Here is an 18,898-nt window from a genome sequence, read left to right as displayed (position 1 = left end):
AATCTGAAAGGGATACGGAGAAATGGCAAACAAGACAACCTTCCTCCCACTGTAGTAGTTATAATTATGCTTCATTTCTAACTTATTTTCTGTGTTATTGTCTGACTTATTTGTCAGTACTTTATGCTGTCAATAGCTGATGTCAAGGCTAAGATATGCATTTAAAAACTGGAACGTTTTCTCCTTGATATATATTTGGGCTGAAAGAGATTCTGTGGCTGTAACCATATCCCATGCCCTGTCTTTGTCCTGAGGCATGTACAAATAAGTCTAGGTTAGAGTCTTGCTGGAAAAGCACAGCAGTTCAGGCAGCATCCAAGGAGCAGTGAAATCGACATTTCGGGCAAAAGCCCTTCATCCAGAATACAGGCAGAGAGCCTGAAGGGTGGAGAGAAAAGTGAGAGGAGGGTGGGGGTGGGGAGAAAGTAGCATAGAGTAAATAGGTGAGTGGGGGAGGGATGAAGGTGATAGGTCGGGGGGAGGGTGGAGTGGATAGGTGGAAAAGAAGATAGGCAGGTAGGACAAGTCATGGGGACAGTGCTGAGCTGGAAGTTGGAAGTGGGGTGAGGTGGGGGAAGGGGAAGTGAGGAAACTGTTGAAGTCCACATTGATGCCCTGGGGTTGAAGTGTTCTGAGACGGAAGATGAGGCGTTCTTCCTCCAGGCGTCTGGTGGTGAGGGAGCGGCAGTGAAGGAGGCCCAGGAATTCCATGTCTTTGGCAGAGTGGAAGGGGGAGTTGAAATGTTGGGCCACAGGGCGGTGGGGTTGATTGGTGTGGGTGTCCCAGAGATGCTCCCTAAAGCGCTCTGCTAGGAGGCGTCCAGTCTCCCCAATGTAGAGGAGACTACTTTGGGGGCAACGGATACAATAAATGATATTGGTGGATGTGCAGGTAAAACTTTGATGGATGTGGAAGGCTCCTTTAGGGCCTTGGATGGAGATGAGCGAGGAGGTGTGGGCGCAGGTTTTGCAATTCCTGCGATGGCAGGGGAGGGTGCCAGGATGCGAGGGTGGTTTGTAGGGGGGCGTGGACCTGACCAGGTAGTCATGGAGGGAATGATTTTTGCGGAAGGCGGAAAGGGGTGGGGAGGGAAATATATTCCTGGTGGTTGGGTCTGTTTGGAGGTGGCGGAAATGTCGGCGGATGATTTGGTTTATGCAAAGTTTGGTAGAGTGGAAGGTGAGCACCAGGGGCGTTCTGACATTGTTACGGTTGGAGGAGTGGGGTCTGAGGGTACAAATAAGTGGCAAGTACCAGCTTTATATACATTTGGTGGATTTATATCCTACTTTCACCAAAACACTGTGCTTGGTATCACCACGCAGTGTTAAATTTGTTACAAGTTATTATCCTGTATTTCTAAAAACTTGTTCCTTAAATGAAAAGTTTTTGTTAAATAGAAATATCTTATTTCAATTCTATGACAACTTTCAATGTGAAATAGAGAACTATGTTACTGGGATTAGTCATTTTTTGAAATATATTTTAAAACATGTCATATCTCGTATATTTCCATTTGCTGTTTTTCCTAAGGTGAACTATGTGCTGGGAGCAATATCTGAGTTGATATAAAAGTTCCTTTGTTACATAGGAATAGTACAACTTCTGTTGTTACAAGATTAGCAGCATCAAAATTAGCATGTGGCTTTTTGGAATGTATTGATGAAAGCTTTCGCTGGTTTGAATCTTCAAACAATCTGCTTTGACATTATTCACAATCAAATTTTTATCAAGTTTTTTTTAAGAGAGATCATGTGGTGAGTTCGTGCACTCATTAATGATTAGCTTGCAGCTATATGTACAACTTCCTATTTCCAACATATTTACAAACCTATTGTGAATTTTAGGAATTGGTTTTGATGGTTTAAGCTTCAGTGTATTGTAACTTTGTATCAATTGTTTAAAGATTGGAATTCAGAGACAGGTCAATGTTGTGGCAATCCTATAACAAAAGCTTTCGTAAGAGATTGCTCATCAAATGTAAGTATTTTTTTGTAGTGTGATATGATTTCTACATGGAACATTGAACTAATGAAAAACTGTTTCAATTGCACTTAATATTTTTTTAAATATGAAAAACTTTAACCTGTAGTGAGAGGAATATAGCTTAGCCTAATGGGAAATCAATCTTGGTGATAGTTTCAGTAAAACAATATTAAATTTATCTCCAGTTACAGATATAAAATCTGGTTAACAATCTTATTGCTAGGAATTTCATTGTGTTTGAATAAGGGTTGATCCGAGAATATGGAAAAAGTTGATAGCATTAAGCTAGACTTGTGCATCTGTAATAGATAAGCTGTAAACAACATGTAATACCTTCAACTTTAAAGTGCAACTTGAAAAATGACTGTTCCTTTAACTTAATTGGGAAAAGATATCCACAACAATAGAAATACTACTCAGCATTTACAGTCAGATCTTATACTTATGTACTCTTTTCACTGTTGGCTGGCTTCTTGCAAACCCATGATTTCCATTGCTGCAACATTAGTAGCTGTAGTGTCATGTCTCATCTTAAGTATGTCAGTATACCTTTGAGACATGCTCATGACATCTTTACTGGATGAAGGCTTGTGACTTGAGTGTATAAAAATTTCATACCTTACTGCTTGGATACCTGAACCATGACAGTTTACTCTGTTATAATTTAATAGCTTAATATTAGCTCAGACACCTATGTGTCTGAGGAATGTAATGTTTGTATATAATAGTTAGTTGTAATAAATGTACCATAGTATCCACACCCAGTTCCTTATATGATAGAAGATAACATAAATATTGTAACATCAGATGAAAAATACCATGTTGGAGGCAAGCTCGAACCATCAGCGAACCCTCACAGTCATCTAGACCTTCAGCTCTGAATACATTCCCCCAGTTATCCTATCTATTATCCTTTAAGACACACCTTATAACTCAACCCTTTGACCAAGGTTTTGGTCGTCTGACCTATATGAGTCAGAGTCAATTTTTTTTTGATAATGCTCCTGTAAAACGTCTTGAAACATTTCATATATGTTATAGATTTCTTGTAGAGCATGTTATTATTATTGTTCAATCTAATAATATCTCGCAATGTATGTTAGAATCAAAATAGAAAACTATTAGAGAATAGTGTACCAATATATTTGTTTATGCAGCAGCAGAACAACACAACAGTGAGAAGGTATACAGATGAAACCTATATATAATAAAGGGTGTAGCTTTGTTAGAGAATGCCATCAATATGGAGGGAAGAATATTCATAGTTAAACCTGATTCTGTTCCAGCTTATTGTACACAAATTTGCACTACAAAGATACTGTATGATAAACAAAAAATAACTTAATGGAAAACCTCAGCAAGTCTGGCACCATCTGTGGGGAGAAAGCAGTATTAACATGCTGAGTCGAGTGACTTCATCAAAACAGACAATAAAGCTTCAGTTTCAGTACTTGCAACCCTTTAGTATGCATTATGAATATTCAGAAATATTTATTTAAAACACAAAATTGTCTTCATAAATGTCAACTCATTTGAGCATACTCAGTGGAATTTTATTGGAATGACTACTTGCATACTTTTAAAGAAATTTTCATATGTAAATAAGATTGTTTTAAATTGAATCATAGGGCTTCATAAATCATTTATTACCATGAGTACCTTGCATAATGTTCATCTGCACAACCTGGAAAGTTCCAGGTGGAATCCTGGCCTCTGCTGAGTGTGTTGATTGCAAAATTCCAAGGTGTGCTAGCATGGGATTGTTCTGTTTGTTACTTCTGGAATAAGAATGCCAGAATTTCTTCTTTGCATTTCTTAATCAGTGAAATGCAGCATCTGTCCATCCCAAATTGTGCTAAGATATCTGTGCTGCTCTAATTGTCGCCTCTTGTGAATCCCAATTTAGGTTTGGGTCCATTGTCACATATACTCACATGAGTGCAGTGAAAAGTTTACAAAGTCACCACTTACAGAACCATCTTAGGTCCAAAAGAATAAATTAGAAAAATAAAGAATTACAAAGTTCAGCTTCACAGTCCTTTGCACCATCTTAGTACTTAGGCACAAAATCTTAGGAATACATTAGAAAACTAAATATAAAGTTAAGCATTTCAGTCCTTTAACCAGGCTGCACTAAACCTATCCACCATTCTGTTCCAAGCTCAATCTTCTACACAAAAGATGCAGCCCTTTCTGGGTACCGCGCTGAGCATCGAGTACTGCCGCAGCCGATGACCCATTAGTCCCCACTATGGGCCAACACACTCTGTATACTCAATGCTTGATACATTCTCGATTGCAGCATCCAATATATTACAAAAAATTGAATTATGACACGTTGTTATTGTGCCTTCTGTTTCCTAGGCCTGATCTTTGATGATCCTTTTTTATACCTCTCTCCCTCACTTTCCACTTTTAAAATACTCCTTTACCAAGCTCTTGATTATACAACATAATGTCTCCTTATTTAGGTTGGTGTCATTAGTTGTTCTGTAAAGTTCCTGCAAAGTACCATGGGATGCTTCCTTGTATTAATGGTGCTATATAAATATAAATTGTTGGATGATTATTACAATGGTGTGATAGGCAATCTTCGTGTAAACTGCAGCACTAAATATTCCTTGTCTGTACATTGTTATTATGTTTGGACATGAGACGTATAGATAGGTATATAGCTTAAGTTCTTAATAAACACATAAAAAATACAAAAACATAAGTATTAACAGTGGGAGTTGGCTACTTGGCTGTAAGGCTGTGCCTTAACTAATCATCTCCCTTAATTCTACCCCACATTATCCACATGTCCCTTAATTCCCTATGTATTGAAGAATCTGTTGATCACTGTGTGCACCAATGGAATTTGTGGTCCTGTAAGTAGAAAACTTCAAAACTCATGCAACCTTTTGAGTGATGAAATTGGTCCGAGTCTTTCCAGCCAGTGGAAGAATCCAGCATCGATTCCATCAAATCATAGAAAAATTTGATGGAAAAGTTTCAAATGAGATCATCTTTTATTTTTCTAAATTGATGGTAATATAATCTCAGTGCATCCAATCCGCCACATGTGAAATTTCTGTCTTCCTAGGAAGAGTCTGTAATGAATCTTTGTTGCTTCTTTTCTCCTTCTCTAAGTAAGAAACCATAGTTGTCCACAAAACTCCAGCTGTGGTCTTATTAAGGCCCCAAACAATTTTGTCAGAAGTTTGAGGTGGTGCAGCTCAAAATAAAAAATTATTATTATTATGTTTTTCTTCATATTCATTCATTTGGTACAACTCTGTGCAGTTGGTATTCATAAGAACAATTTTTTTTTGACAATGTCACTTCAAATTACCATGTCATTTTTTATTTTCTAGAAAAAATATGCAACGGAATAAACAAGTGGCTATGGGCCGGAAAAAGTTCAACATGGACCCTAAAAAGGTGTGAAATCAATTTATTTTTATTGTTTCAGTTTTGTTGTGTTTGTTTCTCATTTCTGAATCTTCCCAGTTTTGTCAAATATCTGTCGTACTTTAGCTGTGGTCATCTTCACTACAACTATTAAGTGTAATAAGAGCAGGGGAGCAATCCAGTGCCCACTTACCTTCTGATTTTACTGTCTTCTGTAGAATGTCACTTGGTCTCCTTTTAAGCACAAAGATACAGAAACAATGCCATTCAGCTTGATCATTTTGTGTGTATTTTGTCCAGCCCGAAGTTAATCTTTTGAAGATGAGTAATAATGCAGCTTGAAAGAGGAGGTGCAGTCTTTAATTTTGCATGAAAATATTTGTTAACGTGTATCACAAAGCCAAATCTCAAACTTCTGAATTTTCCACTGATGTTTGAAGACTTGGGCTTCAAAACTTGTCATGCTTCTTGCAAAGCTGTTCCATTGTAGCTACAACACTGGCATTTACCTGACAATATGGAAAATTGCCCAGTAACAGCCAGTACAGAAAAAGCAGGACAATGCTAACGCGGCCAAGTATCAACGCCATCACTTTACTCTTGATTATCAGTAAACTGATAGAAGTCACCACCACCAGTGCTATTTTAAAAAAACCCATTTGATTAGTAATAACATACTTCCTGATACCCAGTTTGGCTTCCAGAAGAGTCCGTCTGCTCCTGGCTTCATTACAACCTTGGTTCAAACATGGATATAAGAGCCGAATTCCAGAAGTGAAGTGAATGTGACTGTGACTGCCCTTGACAGCAGGGCCACATTTAACCGATGTGGCATGTGAAACTGATGTCAGTTGGAATCAGTGGGAAAACTATCCTCTGGTTGGAGTCATACTTGGCATCTAGGAAGATGCTTATGGTTGTTGGAGGTCAATCATTTCAGCCACTGAAGGAGTTCCTTAGGGAACTAATCTGGAAAAGCATAGTAGGAGCAAGAAAGTCGACATTTCGGGAATAAGCCCTTCATTAGGTCCAACTGCCTAGGTCCAACCATGTTCAACTGCTTCATCATTTAGTTTCCTCCCATCATAAGGTCAGAAGTGTGAATGTTTGCTGACAGTTGCACAATGTTCAGCACTATACTTAGCTACCACATTCAAGGAGCTTGACATCATCCAGGATAAAGCAGCCTGCTTAATCAACATCACATCCACAAGCATTAGCCCCCTGCACCACCGGTGCTCAGTTGCAGCAGTGTGTACCATCTACAATGGTCTCCTTCCTTTTGGAAGGATGTTGTGAAACTTGAAGCGGTTCAGAAAAGATTTACAAGGATGTTGCCAGGGTTGGAGGATTTGAGCTATAGGGAGAGGATGAACAGGCTGGGGCTGTTTTCCCTGGAGCGTTGAAGGCTGCGGGGTGACCATATAGAGGTTTATAAAATCATGAGGGGCATGAATAGAATACGTAGACAAAGTCTCTTCCCTGGAGTGAGGAAGTCCAGAACTAGAGGGCATAGGTTTAGGATGAGAGGGGAAAGATATAAAAGAGACCTAAAGAGCAACTTTTCCACGCAGAGGGTGCTACGTGTATGGAATGAGCTGCCAGAGGAAGTGATGGAGGCTGGTACAATTGCAGCATTTAAAAGGCATGTGGATGGATATATGAATAGGCAGGGTTTGGAGGGATATGGGCCACTTGCTAGCAGGTCAGACTAGAGTGGGTTGGGATATTTGGTCGGCATGGACGAGTTGTACATCTTTGTTACTCTATAAGATGCACTGCAAAACTTCATCAAGCTTTCCATACACTAGATGGACAAGAACACAGCCTCTGTTCCTGGCCAGATGGGGAATATTAAAGTCACAATATCCAAAGTAACAGACTGTGTATGCCAGAGATTCTAATTTGAACTTGAAATTTTATTAACTTCTTAAGCTTTTTTTTTAATAATAGTTGAAGTAGTGGAGTAATGTAAAATCGAGACTCCAAAATCTATTGTTTTGAATTTATTAATTTGAAATACCTTTTTTTGTTACAGGGTATTCAGTTTCTAATTGAGAATGAACTTCTAAAGAACACCAGAGAAGATATTGCACAGTTTCTGTACAAAGGAGAGGGACTAAATAAGACAGCGATTGGGGATTACCTAGGAGAGAGGTAAATTCATTTCTAGTTTATTTTGGCTTAATATTTGGTTAAGTAAATTATTTGAACAGTTATTACTCCGCAGAAAATAAATATGGAGAGAAGAATATCATGAAAAATAGTACTAACACTGGTGCTGTATTCTCTCATCACGCTTCATATAACATTTGAACAGATAGCAGATTAAACCTAATAAGCCCAGAAAATTCTGACATAAAAAGCTCCAGATCCTCAGTCAAATCAATGACGTGGAACCCTGCCACTGTGAGGTAGCAAGAGGGGTATATCGTAGTCATAAAGTCCCTACAGTGTAGCAAGAAGCCATTCGGCTGATCGAGTTTGCACTGACCCTCCAAACAGCATCTCACCCAGACCCAACCCCACATTATTCCCGTAGCCCAGTAATAACTATGGCTAATCCACATAGCCTGGACACTATGGGGCAATTTAGCATGGCCAGTTCACCTAAACTGCACACCTTTTGAATTGTGGGAGGAAACCGGAACACCCGACGGAAACCCACACAGACACAGGGTGAAATTGAACCCAGGTCCCTGACGCTGAGACTATCATTCAGTCTCTCAAGCCTGTTCAGGGTGATCAAGGTGGACGAGGAGTCTGTGTTTCTGAAACAGTGAGAGAGCACGCAGGTACAGCAGATTCATAAAGATCAGGAGAGAGAGGAATTGGAGTTTCTTAAACATGAGATAGCGGATCAACAGCTTTGTAAAGAGAAAAGCCGACCTGTGTCTGGATAAGCAGAGCGGGAGAGAAAAATCGGTAGCAGAAAATCTTACAATTTGTTTCTTCCTGTGAGACCTGAAGTGCGACATTATAGGAGAGCAAGTAGAACGATAAGTAATTGTAATAGCAGGCCATTCACCTGCCCTACCAATAGGATCGCAAATGATTCAGTGTTCCTCACATTCTCCTTCCTGCCCTTTCCCCATAACTCTTGATTCTCCTACTGATCAAGAATCTATCTCCCTCAACCTTAAACATACAGAAGGACTCTGCCTGCACAGGTCACTGTGGTAACAGCTTTCTAGGACACTCAGCCTTGTGTGAGAAGAAATTCCTTCTCCACCAGTAAATGAGCCTATGGTATTGGAAGTGGTACATTGGCATGGATAGGGATTTGGCTGATGCGCAGGAACAGCAAGTGGGCATAAGGGGTTCTTTTTCAGGTTGGTGAATCAATGTTGAGAATATACAATATATATAAATGAAGTGAATATTTTGTAGCTAAATTTGCATAAAATGCAAATAAATGGAGAGGCAAGCTGCAAGAAGGCTGCAAAAAGTTTAGAAATGGGTATTATTGGTAGGTTAAATAAGTGGGTAAAAGGTTGGCAAATGGAGTATTATATGGGAAAATGTGAAGTTGATTTTGGAAAGGAGAACAAAAGAACAGTGTCACTGAAATAGAGAAAAGCTGCAACTCAAAGGGTACTGGAGGTATTTGTGCATGAAACACACAAACTGGCATGCAGGTGCAGCAGATTAAGAAAATCATGAATAAAAATGGAGTGTTGCTTCTTATTTCAAGGGGCTTGGAATGCAAGGGTAGACAAGTCTTATTGTAACCGTACAATGTGCTGTCAAAACTACATCTGGGGTACTCTGAGCAGTTTTGGGTCCCTTATTTAATGAAAGATATCATTTCATTGGAAGCAGTTCAGAGAAGGTTCACTAAAATGATCCCTTACATGAGGGTACTGTCTTATAAGCAAAGATTAAACAAGTTGGAACTCAACTCATTGGAAGTTAGAAGAAATGAGAAGTGATCTCATTGAAACATAGGGTTTTTAAGGGGCCTTTTGAGAGTAAATGCTGAGATGTTTCTCCTCATTGGAGATTCTAAGACCAAAGGACATAGTATCAGAATAAAGGGATGCTAATTTAAGTAGGTTACCGGTGGGTATTTTTTTCTATGTCTTTCAAATTCCTGATTAATCTTTTTAGCAGAGCCTCAATATCTTTATTCATCCATTGTTCCCTACTCTTACCAGCCTTACCCTTCACTCTGAGAGGAATGTAATGCCTCTGAACTCTTGTTATCCCACTTGCCAGTTATCCCTTTACCTGCGAACAGACTATCTCAGTCAACTTTTGAAAGTTCCTGTCTCATACTGTCAAAATTTGCCTTACTCCAATTAAGAACTTTAACTTTTATACATGGCCTATCCTTTTTCATAGCTATTTTAAAAGTGATTACTAGCTCCAAGGTGCTCTCCTTCAGTCACTTGCCCTGCCTTACTTCCCTAGAGTCAGTCAAGTTTTGCTCCTTCTCTCGTGGTTACACAGATATAGGCAAAGAAAATTTCTTGAACAGATTTAACAAATGATTTACCATCCAAGCTCTTGTGGTTGCACATATATAGGCAAAGAAAATTTCTTGAATGCATTTAACAAATGACTTACCATCTAAACCCTTAACACTATGGCAGTCGCAGTCTATGTTTAGAAAGTTAAAATTCCTTACCGTAACAACACTATTATTCTTCCATATATCTGAGATGTCTACATATTTGCTCCTCAGTTTCCCACTGACAATTGAGGAGGTCTATAGTACAATCACATCAAGGTGATCGTCCCCTTCTTATGGGATGTAGGTTTGCTTGCTGAGGTTTGATATCCAAACGTTTCATTACCTGGCTTGGTAACATCATCAGTGACAACCTCCAAGTGAAACGAAGCAGTTGTCTCCTGCTTTCTATTTATATGTTTGTCCTGCATGGGGTTCCTGAGGTTTGTGGTGATGTCATTTCCTATTTGTTTTCTGAGGGGTTGATAGATGGTATCTAGATCTATGTGTTTGTTCATGGCTTTGTGGTTGGAGTGTCAGGTCTGTAGGAATTCTCTGGCATGTCTTTGCTTAGCCTGTTCCAGGATAGATGTGTTGTCCCAGTCGAAATGGTGTTTTTTTTTCATCCGTGTGTAGGGCCACGAGGGAGAGAGGGTCATTTCTTTTTGTGGCTAGCTGGTGTTCGTGTATCCTGGTGGCTAACTTTCTTCCTGTTTGTCCAACGTAGTGTTTGTGGCAGTCCTTGCATGGAATTTTGTGGATGACGTTGGTTTTGTCCATGGGCTGTACTGAGTCTTTTAAGTTTGGTAGTTTTTGTTTGAGAGTGTTGGTGGGTTTGTGTGCAACTAGGATTCCGAGGGGTCTTAGTAGTCTGGCTGTCATTTCTGAATCTACTTTGATGTAAGGTAAGGTGGTTAGGGTTTCTGGCTGTATTTGGTCTGCTTGTCATGGTTTGTTCTTGAGGAATCTGCGGACTGTATTTTTTGAGTATCCATTCTCCTCTGTTTTCTGAAGTTCGTCTGTGCTGCAGTGTGTGGTGGCTCGTTGGAATAGTGTTCTGATACAGCTTCATTTGTGTGTGTTGGGATGGTTGCTGGTGTAGTTAAGTATTTGGTCAGTGTTTGTCAGTTTTCGGTATATGCAGGTTTGTAGTTCTCTGTTGTCCTTTCTTTTGACCGTGACGTCCAGGAATGTGAGTTTGTTGTTGGTTTCTTCCTTCTTGGTGAACTTTATGCCTGTGAGGGTGTTGTTGATGATGTTAAATGTCTCTTCTATCTTGTTTTGTTTTGTGATGACAAAGGTATCATCTATGTAGAAGACCCAGATTTTTGGTTTGATGGTTGGTAGGGCTGTTTGTTCTAGTCTTTGCATTACCGCTTCTGCTATGAATCCTGATAGTGGAGATCCCATGGGTGTGCCGTTTGTTTGTTTGTAGATTATGTTGTTGAAGGTGAAGTGGGTGGTGAGGCACAGGTCCACTAGCTTCATGATGTTTTCATTGGTAATGTGATTGGTGGTGGTTGGTGTGTACATGTGATGGTCTCTTCTAAAAGTGTGGTAAGTGTTTCCTTTGCCAGGTCGATGTTGATGCAGGTGAACAGTGCTGTTATGTTGAATGAGATCATTGTTTCGTCTTCCTCTATTTTGGTGTCTTTGATGATTTTTAGGAATTCTTGGGTGGAGTGGATGGAGTGCTGTGACTCTTCAACTAAGTATTTCAGTCTTGCGTGTAGTTCTTTGGCCAGTCTGTAAGTTGGTGTTCCGGGTAGTGAGACTATGGGTCTGAGGGGGGCTCCTGGATTATGGAGTTTTGGTAGTCCATAGAATCGTGGGGTGTTGGTCCCGTCTGGTTTCATTTTACGGAATTGTATAATTTTCCTGAATTGTGTAATTTTCTTGGAGTTATAAACCAAAAATCTGGGTCCGCTACATTGATGACACCTTTGTCATCCCAAAATGAAACAAGATAGAAGAGACATTTAACATCATCAACAACACCCTCACAGGCATAAAGTTCACCAAGGAGGAAGAAACCGACAACAAACTCACATTCCTGGACGTCACAGTTGAAAGAAAGGACAACAGAGAACTACAAACCTGCATATACCGAAAACCGACAAACACTGACCAAATACTTAACTTCACCAGCAACCGTCCCGACACACACAAACGAAGCTGTATCAGAACACCATTCCAACGAGCCACCACACACTGCAGCACAGACGAACTTCAGAAAACAGAGGAGAACGACCTATACCACGTATTCAAGAAGAACGGATGCTCAAAAAATACAGTCCACAGGTTCCTCAAGCACAAACGACGACAAGCAAACCAAACACAGCCAGAAACCCTAACCACCTTATCATACATCAAAGTAGTTTCAGAAATGACAGCCAGACTACTAAGACCCCTCAGAATCCTAGTTGCACACAAACCCACCAACACTCTCAAACAAAAACTACCAAACTTAAAAGACTCAGTACAACCCATGGACAAAACCAACGTCATCCACAAAATTCCATGCAAGGACTGCCACAAACACTACGTTGGACAAACAGGAAGAAAGTTAGCCACCAGGATACACGAACACCAGCTAGCCACAAAATGACACGACCCTCTCTCCCTCATAGCCCTACACACGGATGAAAAAAAAACCCACCATTTCGACTGGGACAACACATCTATCCTGGGACAGGCTAAGCAAAGACATGCCACAGAATTCCTAGAGGCCTGGCACTCCAACCACAACGCCGTGAACAAACACATAGATCTAGATGCCATCTGTCAACCCCTCAGAAAATGAACAGGAAATGACATCACCACCAATCCCAGGAACCATTTCCAGGACAAACATATAAATAGAAAGCAGGAAACAACAGCTTCACTTCACTTGGAGGTCGCCACTGATGATGTTATCTAGTCAGGTAATAAAACCTATCAAACCTACAGCTCAGTGAGCAAACCTACACCCTAAACCTCACCCTGAGCTACAAACTTGCACAAGCCTTGCAATCCCCTTCTTATTTCTGAGTTCCACCCATATAGCTTCACTGGATGATCCCTCAGAAATATCATTTCTAAGTACAGCAGTAATGTTTTCCCTAATCAAAATATTACTTCCCCACCTGTCTTGCCTCCCTTTTTATCCTTCGTATAGTATCTAGACTCTAGAACATTGAGCTGCCAGTCCTGATCCTCCCTCAGCCATGTTTCTGTAAAGCTATGATATCCCAGTCCCATGTTCTCATACGTCCTCTGAATTCATCTGCCTGACCTGTAAGACCCCTTGCATTGAAATAAATGCAGTTCAATTCTTCAGAGTTAACTCATCTCTGACTTGTCCTTTCCTGTCTTTTCTAAGTAAGTTGCCCTCTTTAACTTCAGAACAATTCTCATCTGTCTTGTTATGGGATGTTTTTCCACAGGAACATAGGAGCTTGAAGGGTGTCCTTATAGAGGCTTATAAAATCATGAAGGACATAGATAAGGTGAATAGCAAAAGTCTTTTCCCTAGGGTGGAGGAGTTCAAAACCAGGGGGGCTATGTTTAAGTTGAGAGGAGAAAGATTTAGAAGGACCTGAGGAGCAACTTTGTCACACGGTGTGGTTTGTATATGGACTGAACTGCCATAGGAATTGGTAGATGCAGGTACAGACACAATAGTTGAAAAACATTTGAATGGTTACATGAATAGGAAGGGTTTAGAGGACATGAGCCAAAGGCACGCAAATGGGACTAGTTTAGTTTGGGAAAAATTGTTTGGCATGGACGAGTTGGACTAAAGGGTCTGTTTTCATTTGTTTGACTCTAAGTCTCTATTGGAGCAGCAACCTGTTAGTTTATCCAACCATCTTCAAACTGAGAGGCTTGGAACTATCCATCTGCACAACCATCTGAAGATTCTGCATCTAATTTATTATGATAACTTTTATTTTTGCCTCCAAAAATTCCTCTTTTGGATTCTACCCCCATGTTTTACTGTCCTAGTCCAACTAGGGAAGGGGCTACACCTGATATTGTAGTAGGGAATGAGTCGGGCTAGGTGATCAAAGTTTCACTGGGTGAGCATTTTTAGAAGAATATCATAATGCCATATGTTTTAAGATGGTTATGGACAAGGATAAGACTGGTCCGCCAAGTGAAAGTGCTCAATTTAGGGAAAGCTAATTACAATAGTATTAGGTCAAAACTGGAGAAATTAGATTAGGCAGAAACGGGCTAAATTTGATTAGGCGTGGTTGTTCAGGGGTGAATCCACATCTGACCTGTGGGAGTCTTTCAAAGGCCAGTTGGCCAGAGTTCAGGACCAGTATGTTCCTGCGAGGGTGAAAGATAAGGATGACAGGATTTGCAAATCCTGGATGAGAAGAGGTATTTGAAAGCTCAGTCAAAAAGAAAAAGGTGGTGTATATAATGTTTAGGAAACTGGAATGACAAGGTCCTTGAGGAATATAAAGGAACCAAAATAGAATGTAAACAAGAAATTAGGAGGACTAAAAGGGGTCATGAAATGTCCTTGACATATAGCTTAAGAAGAATCCCTAGGTAGTTTATACATATATTAGAGCAAGAGGCTAGCTAGGGAAACAGTAGGCCCATTCCAGGACAAAGGAGGGAGCCAGAGAAAGTGGTTGAGGTCCTTAATAAATACGTTTGCGTCAGTATTCACCAAGGAAAAGAACATGGATGATGATAAGATTAGGGAGGGATTTGTTGATATTTTAGAGCATGTTAATATAAGGAGGAGTTGTGTGGATTTTGGGCATCTAGAAAAAAAACATTAGGTAGATAAATTCTGATGGGATCTACCCAAGGATACTGAGGGAGGCAAGGGAAGAGATTGCTCGGGCCTTGTCAGAGATCTTTGTATCATCTTTAACCAAGGCGAGGTCCGAGAAGACTGGACAATAGTCAGTATTGTTCCATTGTTTAAGAAAGGCAACAGGGATAATCCAGGAAATTAAAGGCTGGTGAGCCTTACACAACTGGTAGGGAAATTATTGGAGAAGATCCTTAGTGTAAGGATTTACTCGCGGTTGGAAAAGAATGGCCTTATGAGGGATAGTCAACATAATTTTGTGCTGGGTGGATCTTGTCTCACAAAGTTGATATTTTTGAGGAAGTGACGAGAATGATTGATAAGGGTAGGGCAGTGGATGCAGTCTATGTGGGCTTTTGTAAATCATTTGACAAGGTCCCTCATGGTGGGTTGGTCGAGAAGATTAAATCACATGGGATCCATGGTAAGTTGGGTTCAATATTGGCTTGGTCGTAGAAGATAGAGGGTAGTTGTAGAAGGATTTTTTTTGACTGGAGATCTGTAACCAGTTATGTTCCACAAGGATCAGTGCTGGGACCTCTGTTGCTTGTCATGTAAATAATTTGGATGAAAATGTAGGCGATCTGATTTAGTAAGTTTTCAAACAACACAAAAGTTGGTAGAGTCGTGGACAATGAGAAAGTATGTCAAAGGATAGATCATTCAGGAAGCTGTGTGAAGAAATAGCAGATAGAGTTTAATCCAGACAAGTGTGAGGTGATGCAATTTTGGTGATCACTTGCAAGAGGAAAGTATATAGTAAATGAGAGGAAGCTTGAAGTGCATGTTCATAACTCCTGAAAAGCAAGTGGATAAGGTGGTAAAGAATGCATATACGGCATGCTTGCCTTTGTCAGTTGGGACATTGAGCATAAACGTTGGCATGACATGTTTCAGCTGTATAAAACTTTAGTATTTAGAGTATTGTGTGCAGTTCTGGTTCCCACACTCTAGAAGGATTGTGGATGTTTTGGAGAGTGTTCAAAAGAGGTTTACCAAGATGTTGCCTGGATGGGAGTGTTTCCGCTATAAAGAAAGGTTAGATAAACTTGAATCGTTTTTACTAAGGCTGAGGAGTGACCTGATAGAAGTAGATGAAGTTTTGAGAAACATGGATAAGGTGGATGGTTGGAGTCTTTTTCCCAGGATGCAAAGATCAAATACTTAGGGGCATAGGCTTAAGGTGAGGGCAGGAAAATTAAAAGGGAATGTGCAAGGCAGGATTTTTACACAGAGGGTGATAGATGCCTGGAATGCAGATAAGATAGCAACATGCAAAATGCATATGGACATACATATGTACAGGCAGGGAATAGAGGACAATGTACTTTCACGTAACAGCACAAACGCTGAAAGCTTCATTTTAAGGCCTCTACTCACCTAAGAATAACGATAAGATACTGAACCAACACATTGATAGTAGTTTGCCAGCTGTCATTACCCAGACTAAGAGCCTGTGATGGTCAGCAGGCGCGTCACCCTATTGCTCATTTGTAAGACATAAAATAGAATGTTATGAGGTATATAGGATCCCCAAATGAAATTGAGGTACAAATGGGTGAATCAAACATTGCATCTACTTGTACCAATTTTTTAATTGCCCTAACTAGTGACCCTATCTAGAAAATAGCTGAGGACTTTATTTTGCTGTTTAGGAGGATCTGTAGTGCTTGCTACTCTATAGGAGATTCCCCTGGGATTGTTATCGTCTACCCCAGGCTTCAACTATTTTTGTAGCAATTGGCTGACCATCGTCTCTCTCAAAAGCACAAGCTGCCCCGTATGTCACCAGATGTTTGCAAATAAGATCTTAAGATGTTTGCTGCTTCACAATCATAAATGGACAATTGGTGGACCCATTTCATACCATGCTTTCTACCCTGGCTGTGATCCTTGAGTTAAAGTTGCACGAAGATTGTGACCTTGGTTTAAAGGTTCCCAAGATTAGGCCAATTTAGCTGAAACCTATTTGAACTGAATTGACTGATGCCTGTGGCTTGTAATAAATGTTGAAATATGGATCTTTAGAAATTGGTAATGTTTCTACATTGAAGATCATAATAGAAAATATCTGGTGAATATATATAATTGTAATCTAATCAAAGTGGAATCTTAAAAAGAAAAGGTTACCTCAGAGCTGTGACCCTTTTCTTAATGACTGAGAATTTGCAAAGCTTGGGGAAAAGGGAATGAAGTTAATTGAATAACTCTTTCAATGAGCCAGCCCAGTGTTTTGGACCATATGGCGTTCTTAGTGCAATATTATTCTAAGTGGCTGACTGATTATGAAACAAATATAATAAACGCCAAATCTCTCTTCTCACAAAATGTTGCATTCTGTCCTCATGCAGGGATGAATTTAACATCAGGGTTCTTCATGCATTTGTGGAGCTTCATGAATTCACAGACTTAAACCTGGTGCAGGCATTGCGGTAAGAATGATTACTGATGACTATATGCAGAGAAATAGATGTTGTTTTCTTAGTGACCAAGCATAGAAATAGCCGCCTTGTCTTGACTCCACACGGGTATGTTAGAATTTAATTTTCAGAAGCACACAAAGTGGATGAGTGGGATATGACCAGATTTACAGAATGGTGTCACATTAGTTTTAGTCTTGCAACTATCTTTCAATCTTATTCATTATAAAATATTATCCTTCTGGATTTTATTTGGACATAAAATGCACTTATTTTCCATAGTTTATGCTATGGAAAATAAATACAATTTGAATTACATAAATACTTATTTCAAACTCATAAAATCTTCTATTTCCCTTTTCTTTATAATATGTAGTTCAAATTCTTTATCTGTGTGCCCGACATTTCTAGATGCTTCATTAATTAAGATAGTACACCAACCATTGTACAGTAAGTCAGAGAGATTAATGCAGTGCTGTTTCAGTTGATATAATATGTTAAATTTGTGGATTTAGGAGTTTATGTTACCTTTAGTTTATGGTAAAGAACATTGCCTGGGATTTGACCTTCTGATTGCTATCCAGCAATGCTTGTTTGAAACACATTTGTGAAGCATTTCATATGACTTCACATACAACTTTGGTGTAAAGTGCACTCTCTGCCTGAAAGAATAAGAAACTGAAATACCAATGTATGGACTACTATTAGAGAAAGGTAACTGAGCAAGTTACCAGAGGGTCATTGGCAATTCTGGCACTGGATTATGTCCAGGAGTCAAGAGTGGAGTGTAAAGAGTTAGAGAAAGTTGTTGGAGTGGGTATTTTTAAAACATAACTGATCAAGTGCTCGTTTTAATTCAACAAATATATATAATAAAATTGTTAGAATAATATGTATTCATAGAATATACTTGATAAATACCATTGAACCAATGAGCTCCACATGAGTTAAATGTACAGAATTATTTATTGTTTGAAAATAGTTGAATGTTTAGGTTTTCCACTATCTTGAGATGACACTACATATTCATAAATGCATACATTTTCAAGGCTTCAATTAAGGGAGAATGCCACTTAGGTTTTAGCTGAGAAATTATTTTAAGCAGAGGGTTTGAATTCTGCCCCATCAAGGGAAGTGGATTCTCAGACATTGAGTATGTTTAAGGTAGAGATCAATGATTTCTGATTACCAGTAGCATGCAGAGCAATGGGGACGGGGTGAGTAAAAGCCATTGGTGTTCAATCAGCAATGGGTATGTTGAATAGTAGGGCAGGCTTGATGGGCTGATTGGCAACTCCTATTCCGATGTTTCTAATATTTTTCATGGATGTAAATTTGAAGGATTGATGAATGAAGTATTCATGTTGAATATTTATTATGGATGTGAGTTTCAAGGATTGATAGCGAGTTAATGAAAAGATATTGGATCGATTTGTTAACATTCCTTGTTAATCAGATGTCTAATAATAATTGTTTATTCATTGGAGATGCCAGCCTGAGCCTGTGACTATGGGGTTGCAGTATCTATTTTGGATATTGCTGGAGTAATTGGTGACCATCCTGTTGAGGGTTGGTCACCCGTGTGTTCTGGGTACAGTGTGGTGCCTTGTTATTCGCGTATGAAAAGCTTCTTAAAGAGCTTGTCAGTTGTTCCCTGAATGTTCTGCAAAACTTCCTAATGAGAACTGGATATGTTCAGTGACATCTGTCTTTATGCACCAAAATGTCAGACTGGTAGCCATTTGACCGTCTCAAACTTTTGCTTTCAAGAGCTATATACTTCTTGGCCAAAAATGTTTTCGATGACTGATGTGTATGTATTTGTG

The 18,898-nt window shown here is 39.5% G+C and overlaps 1 protein-coding gene across 7 annotated transcripts in view; it reads left to right on the top strand.

Moving 5' to 3' along the window:
• cyth1b (cytohesin 1b) overlaps window positions 1-18,898 on the top strand; it is a 234,285-nt gene that overhangs the window by 189,614 nt on the left and 25,773 nt on the right. For all 7 annotated transcript variants that reach the window (XM_060844851.1, XM_060844853.1, XM_060844857.1 and 4 more), the window contains exons 4-6: window positions 5,344-5,410; window positions 7,419-7,537; window positions 17,004-17,084. In XM_060844851.1, coding sequence (XP_060700834.1) covers window positions 5,344-5,410; window positions 7,419-7,537; window positions 17,004-17,084 — 267 coding nt within the window. The remainder of the gene's footprint in view (window positions 1-5,343; window positions 5,411-7,418; window positions 7,538-17,003; window positions 17,085-18,898) is intronic.

Source organism: Hemiscyllium ocellatum, chromosome 25, assembly GCF_020745735.1.
Source record: "Hemiscyllium ocellatum isolate sHemOce1 chromosome 25, sHemOce1.pat.X.cur, whole genome shotgun sequence".
In the NCBI taxonomy this organism is placed as follows: Eukaryota; Metazoa; Chordata; class Chondrichthyes; order Orectolobiformes; family Hemiscylliidae; genus Hemiscyllium; species Hemiscyllium ocellatum.
This window is presented reverse-complemented; position numbering and strand designations above follow the sequence as displayed.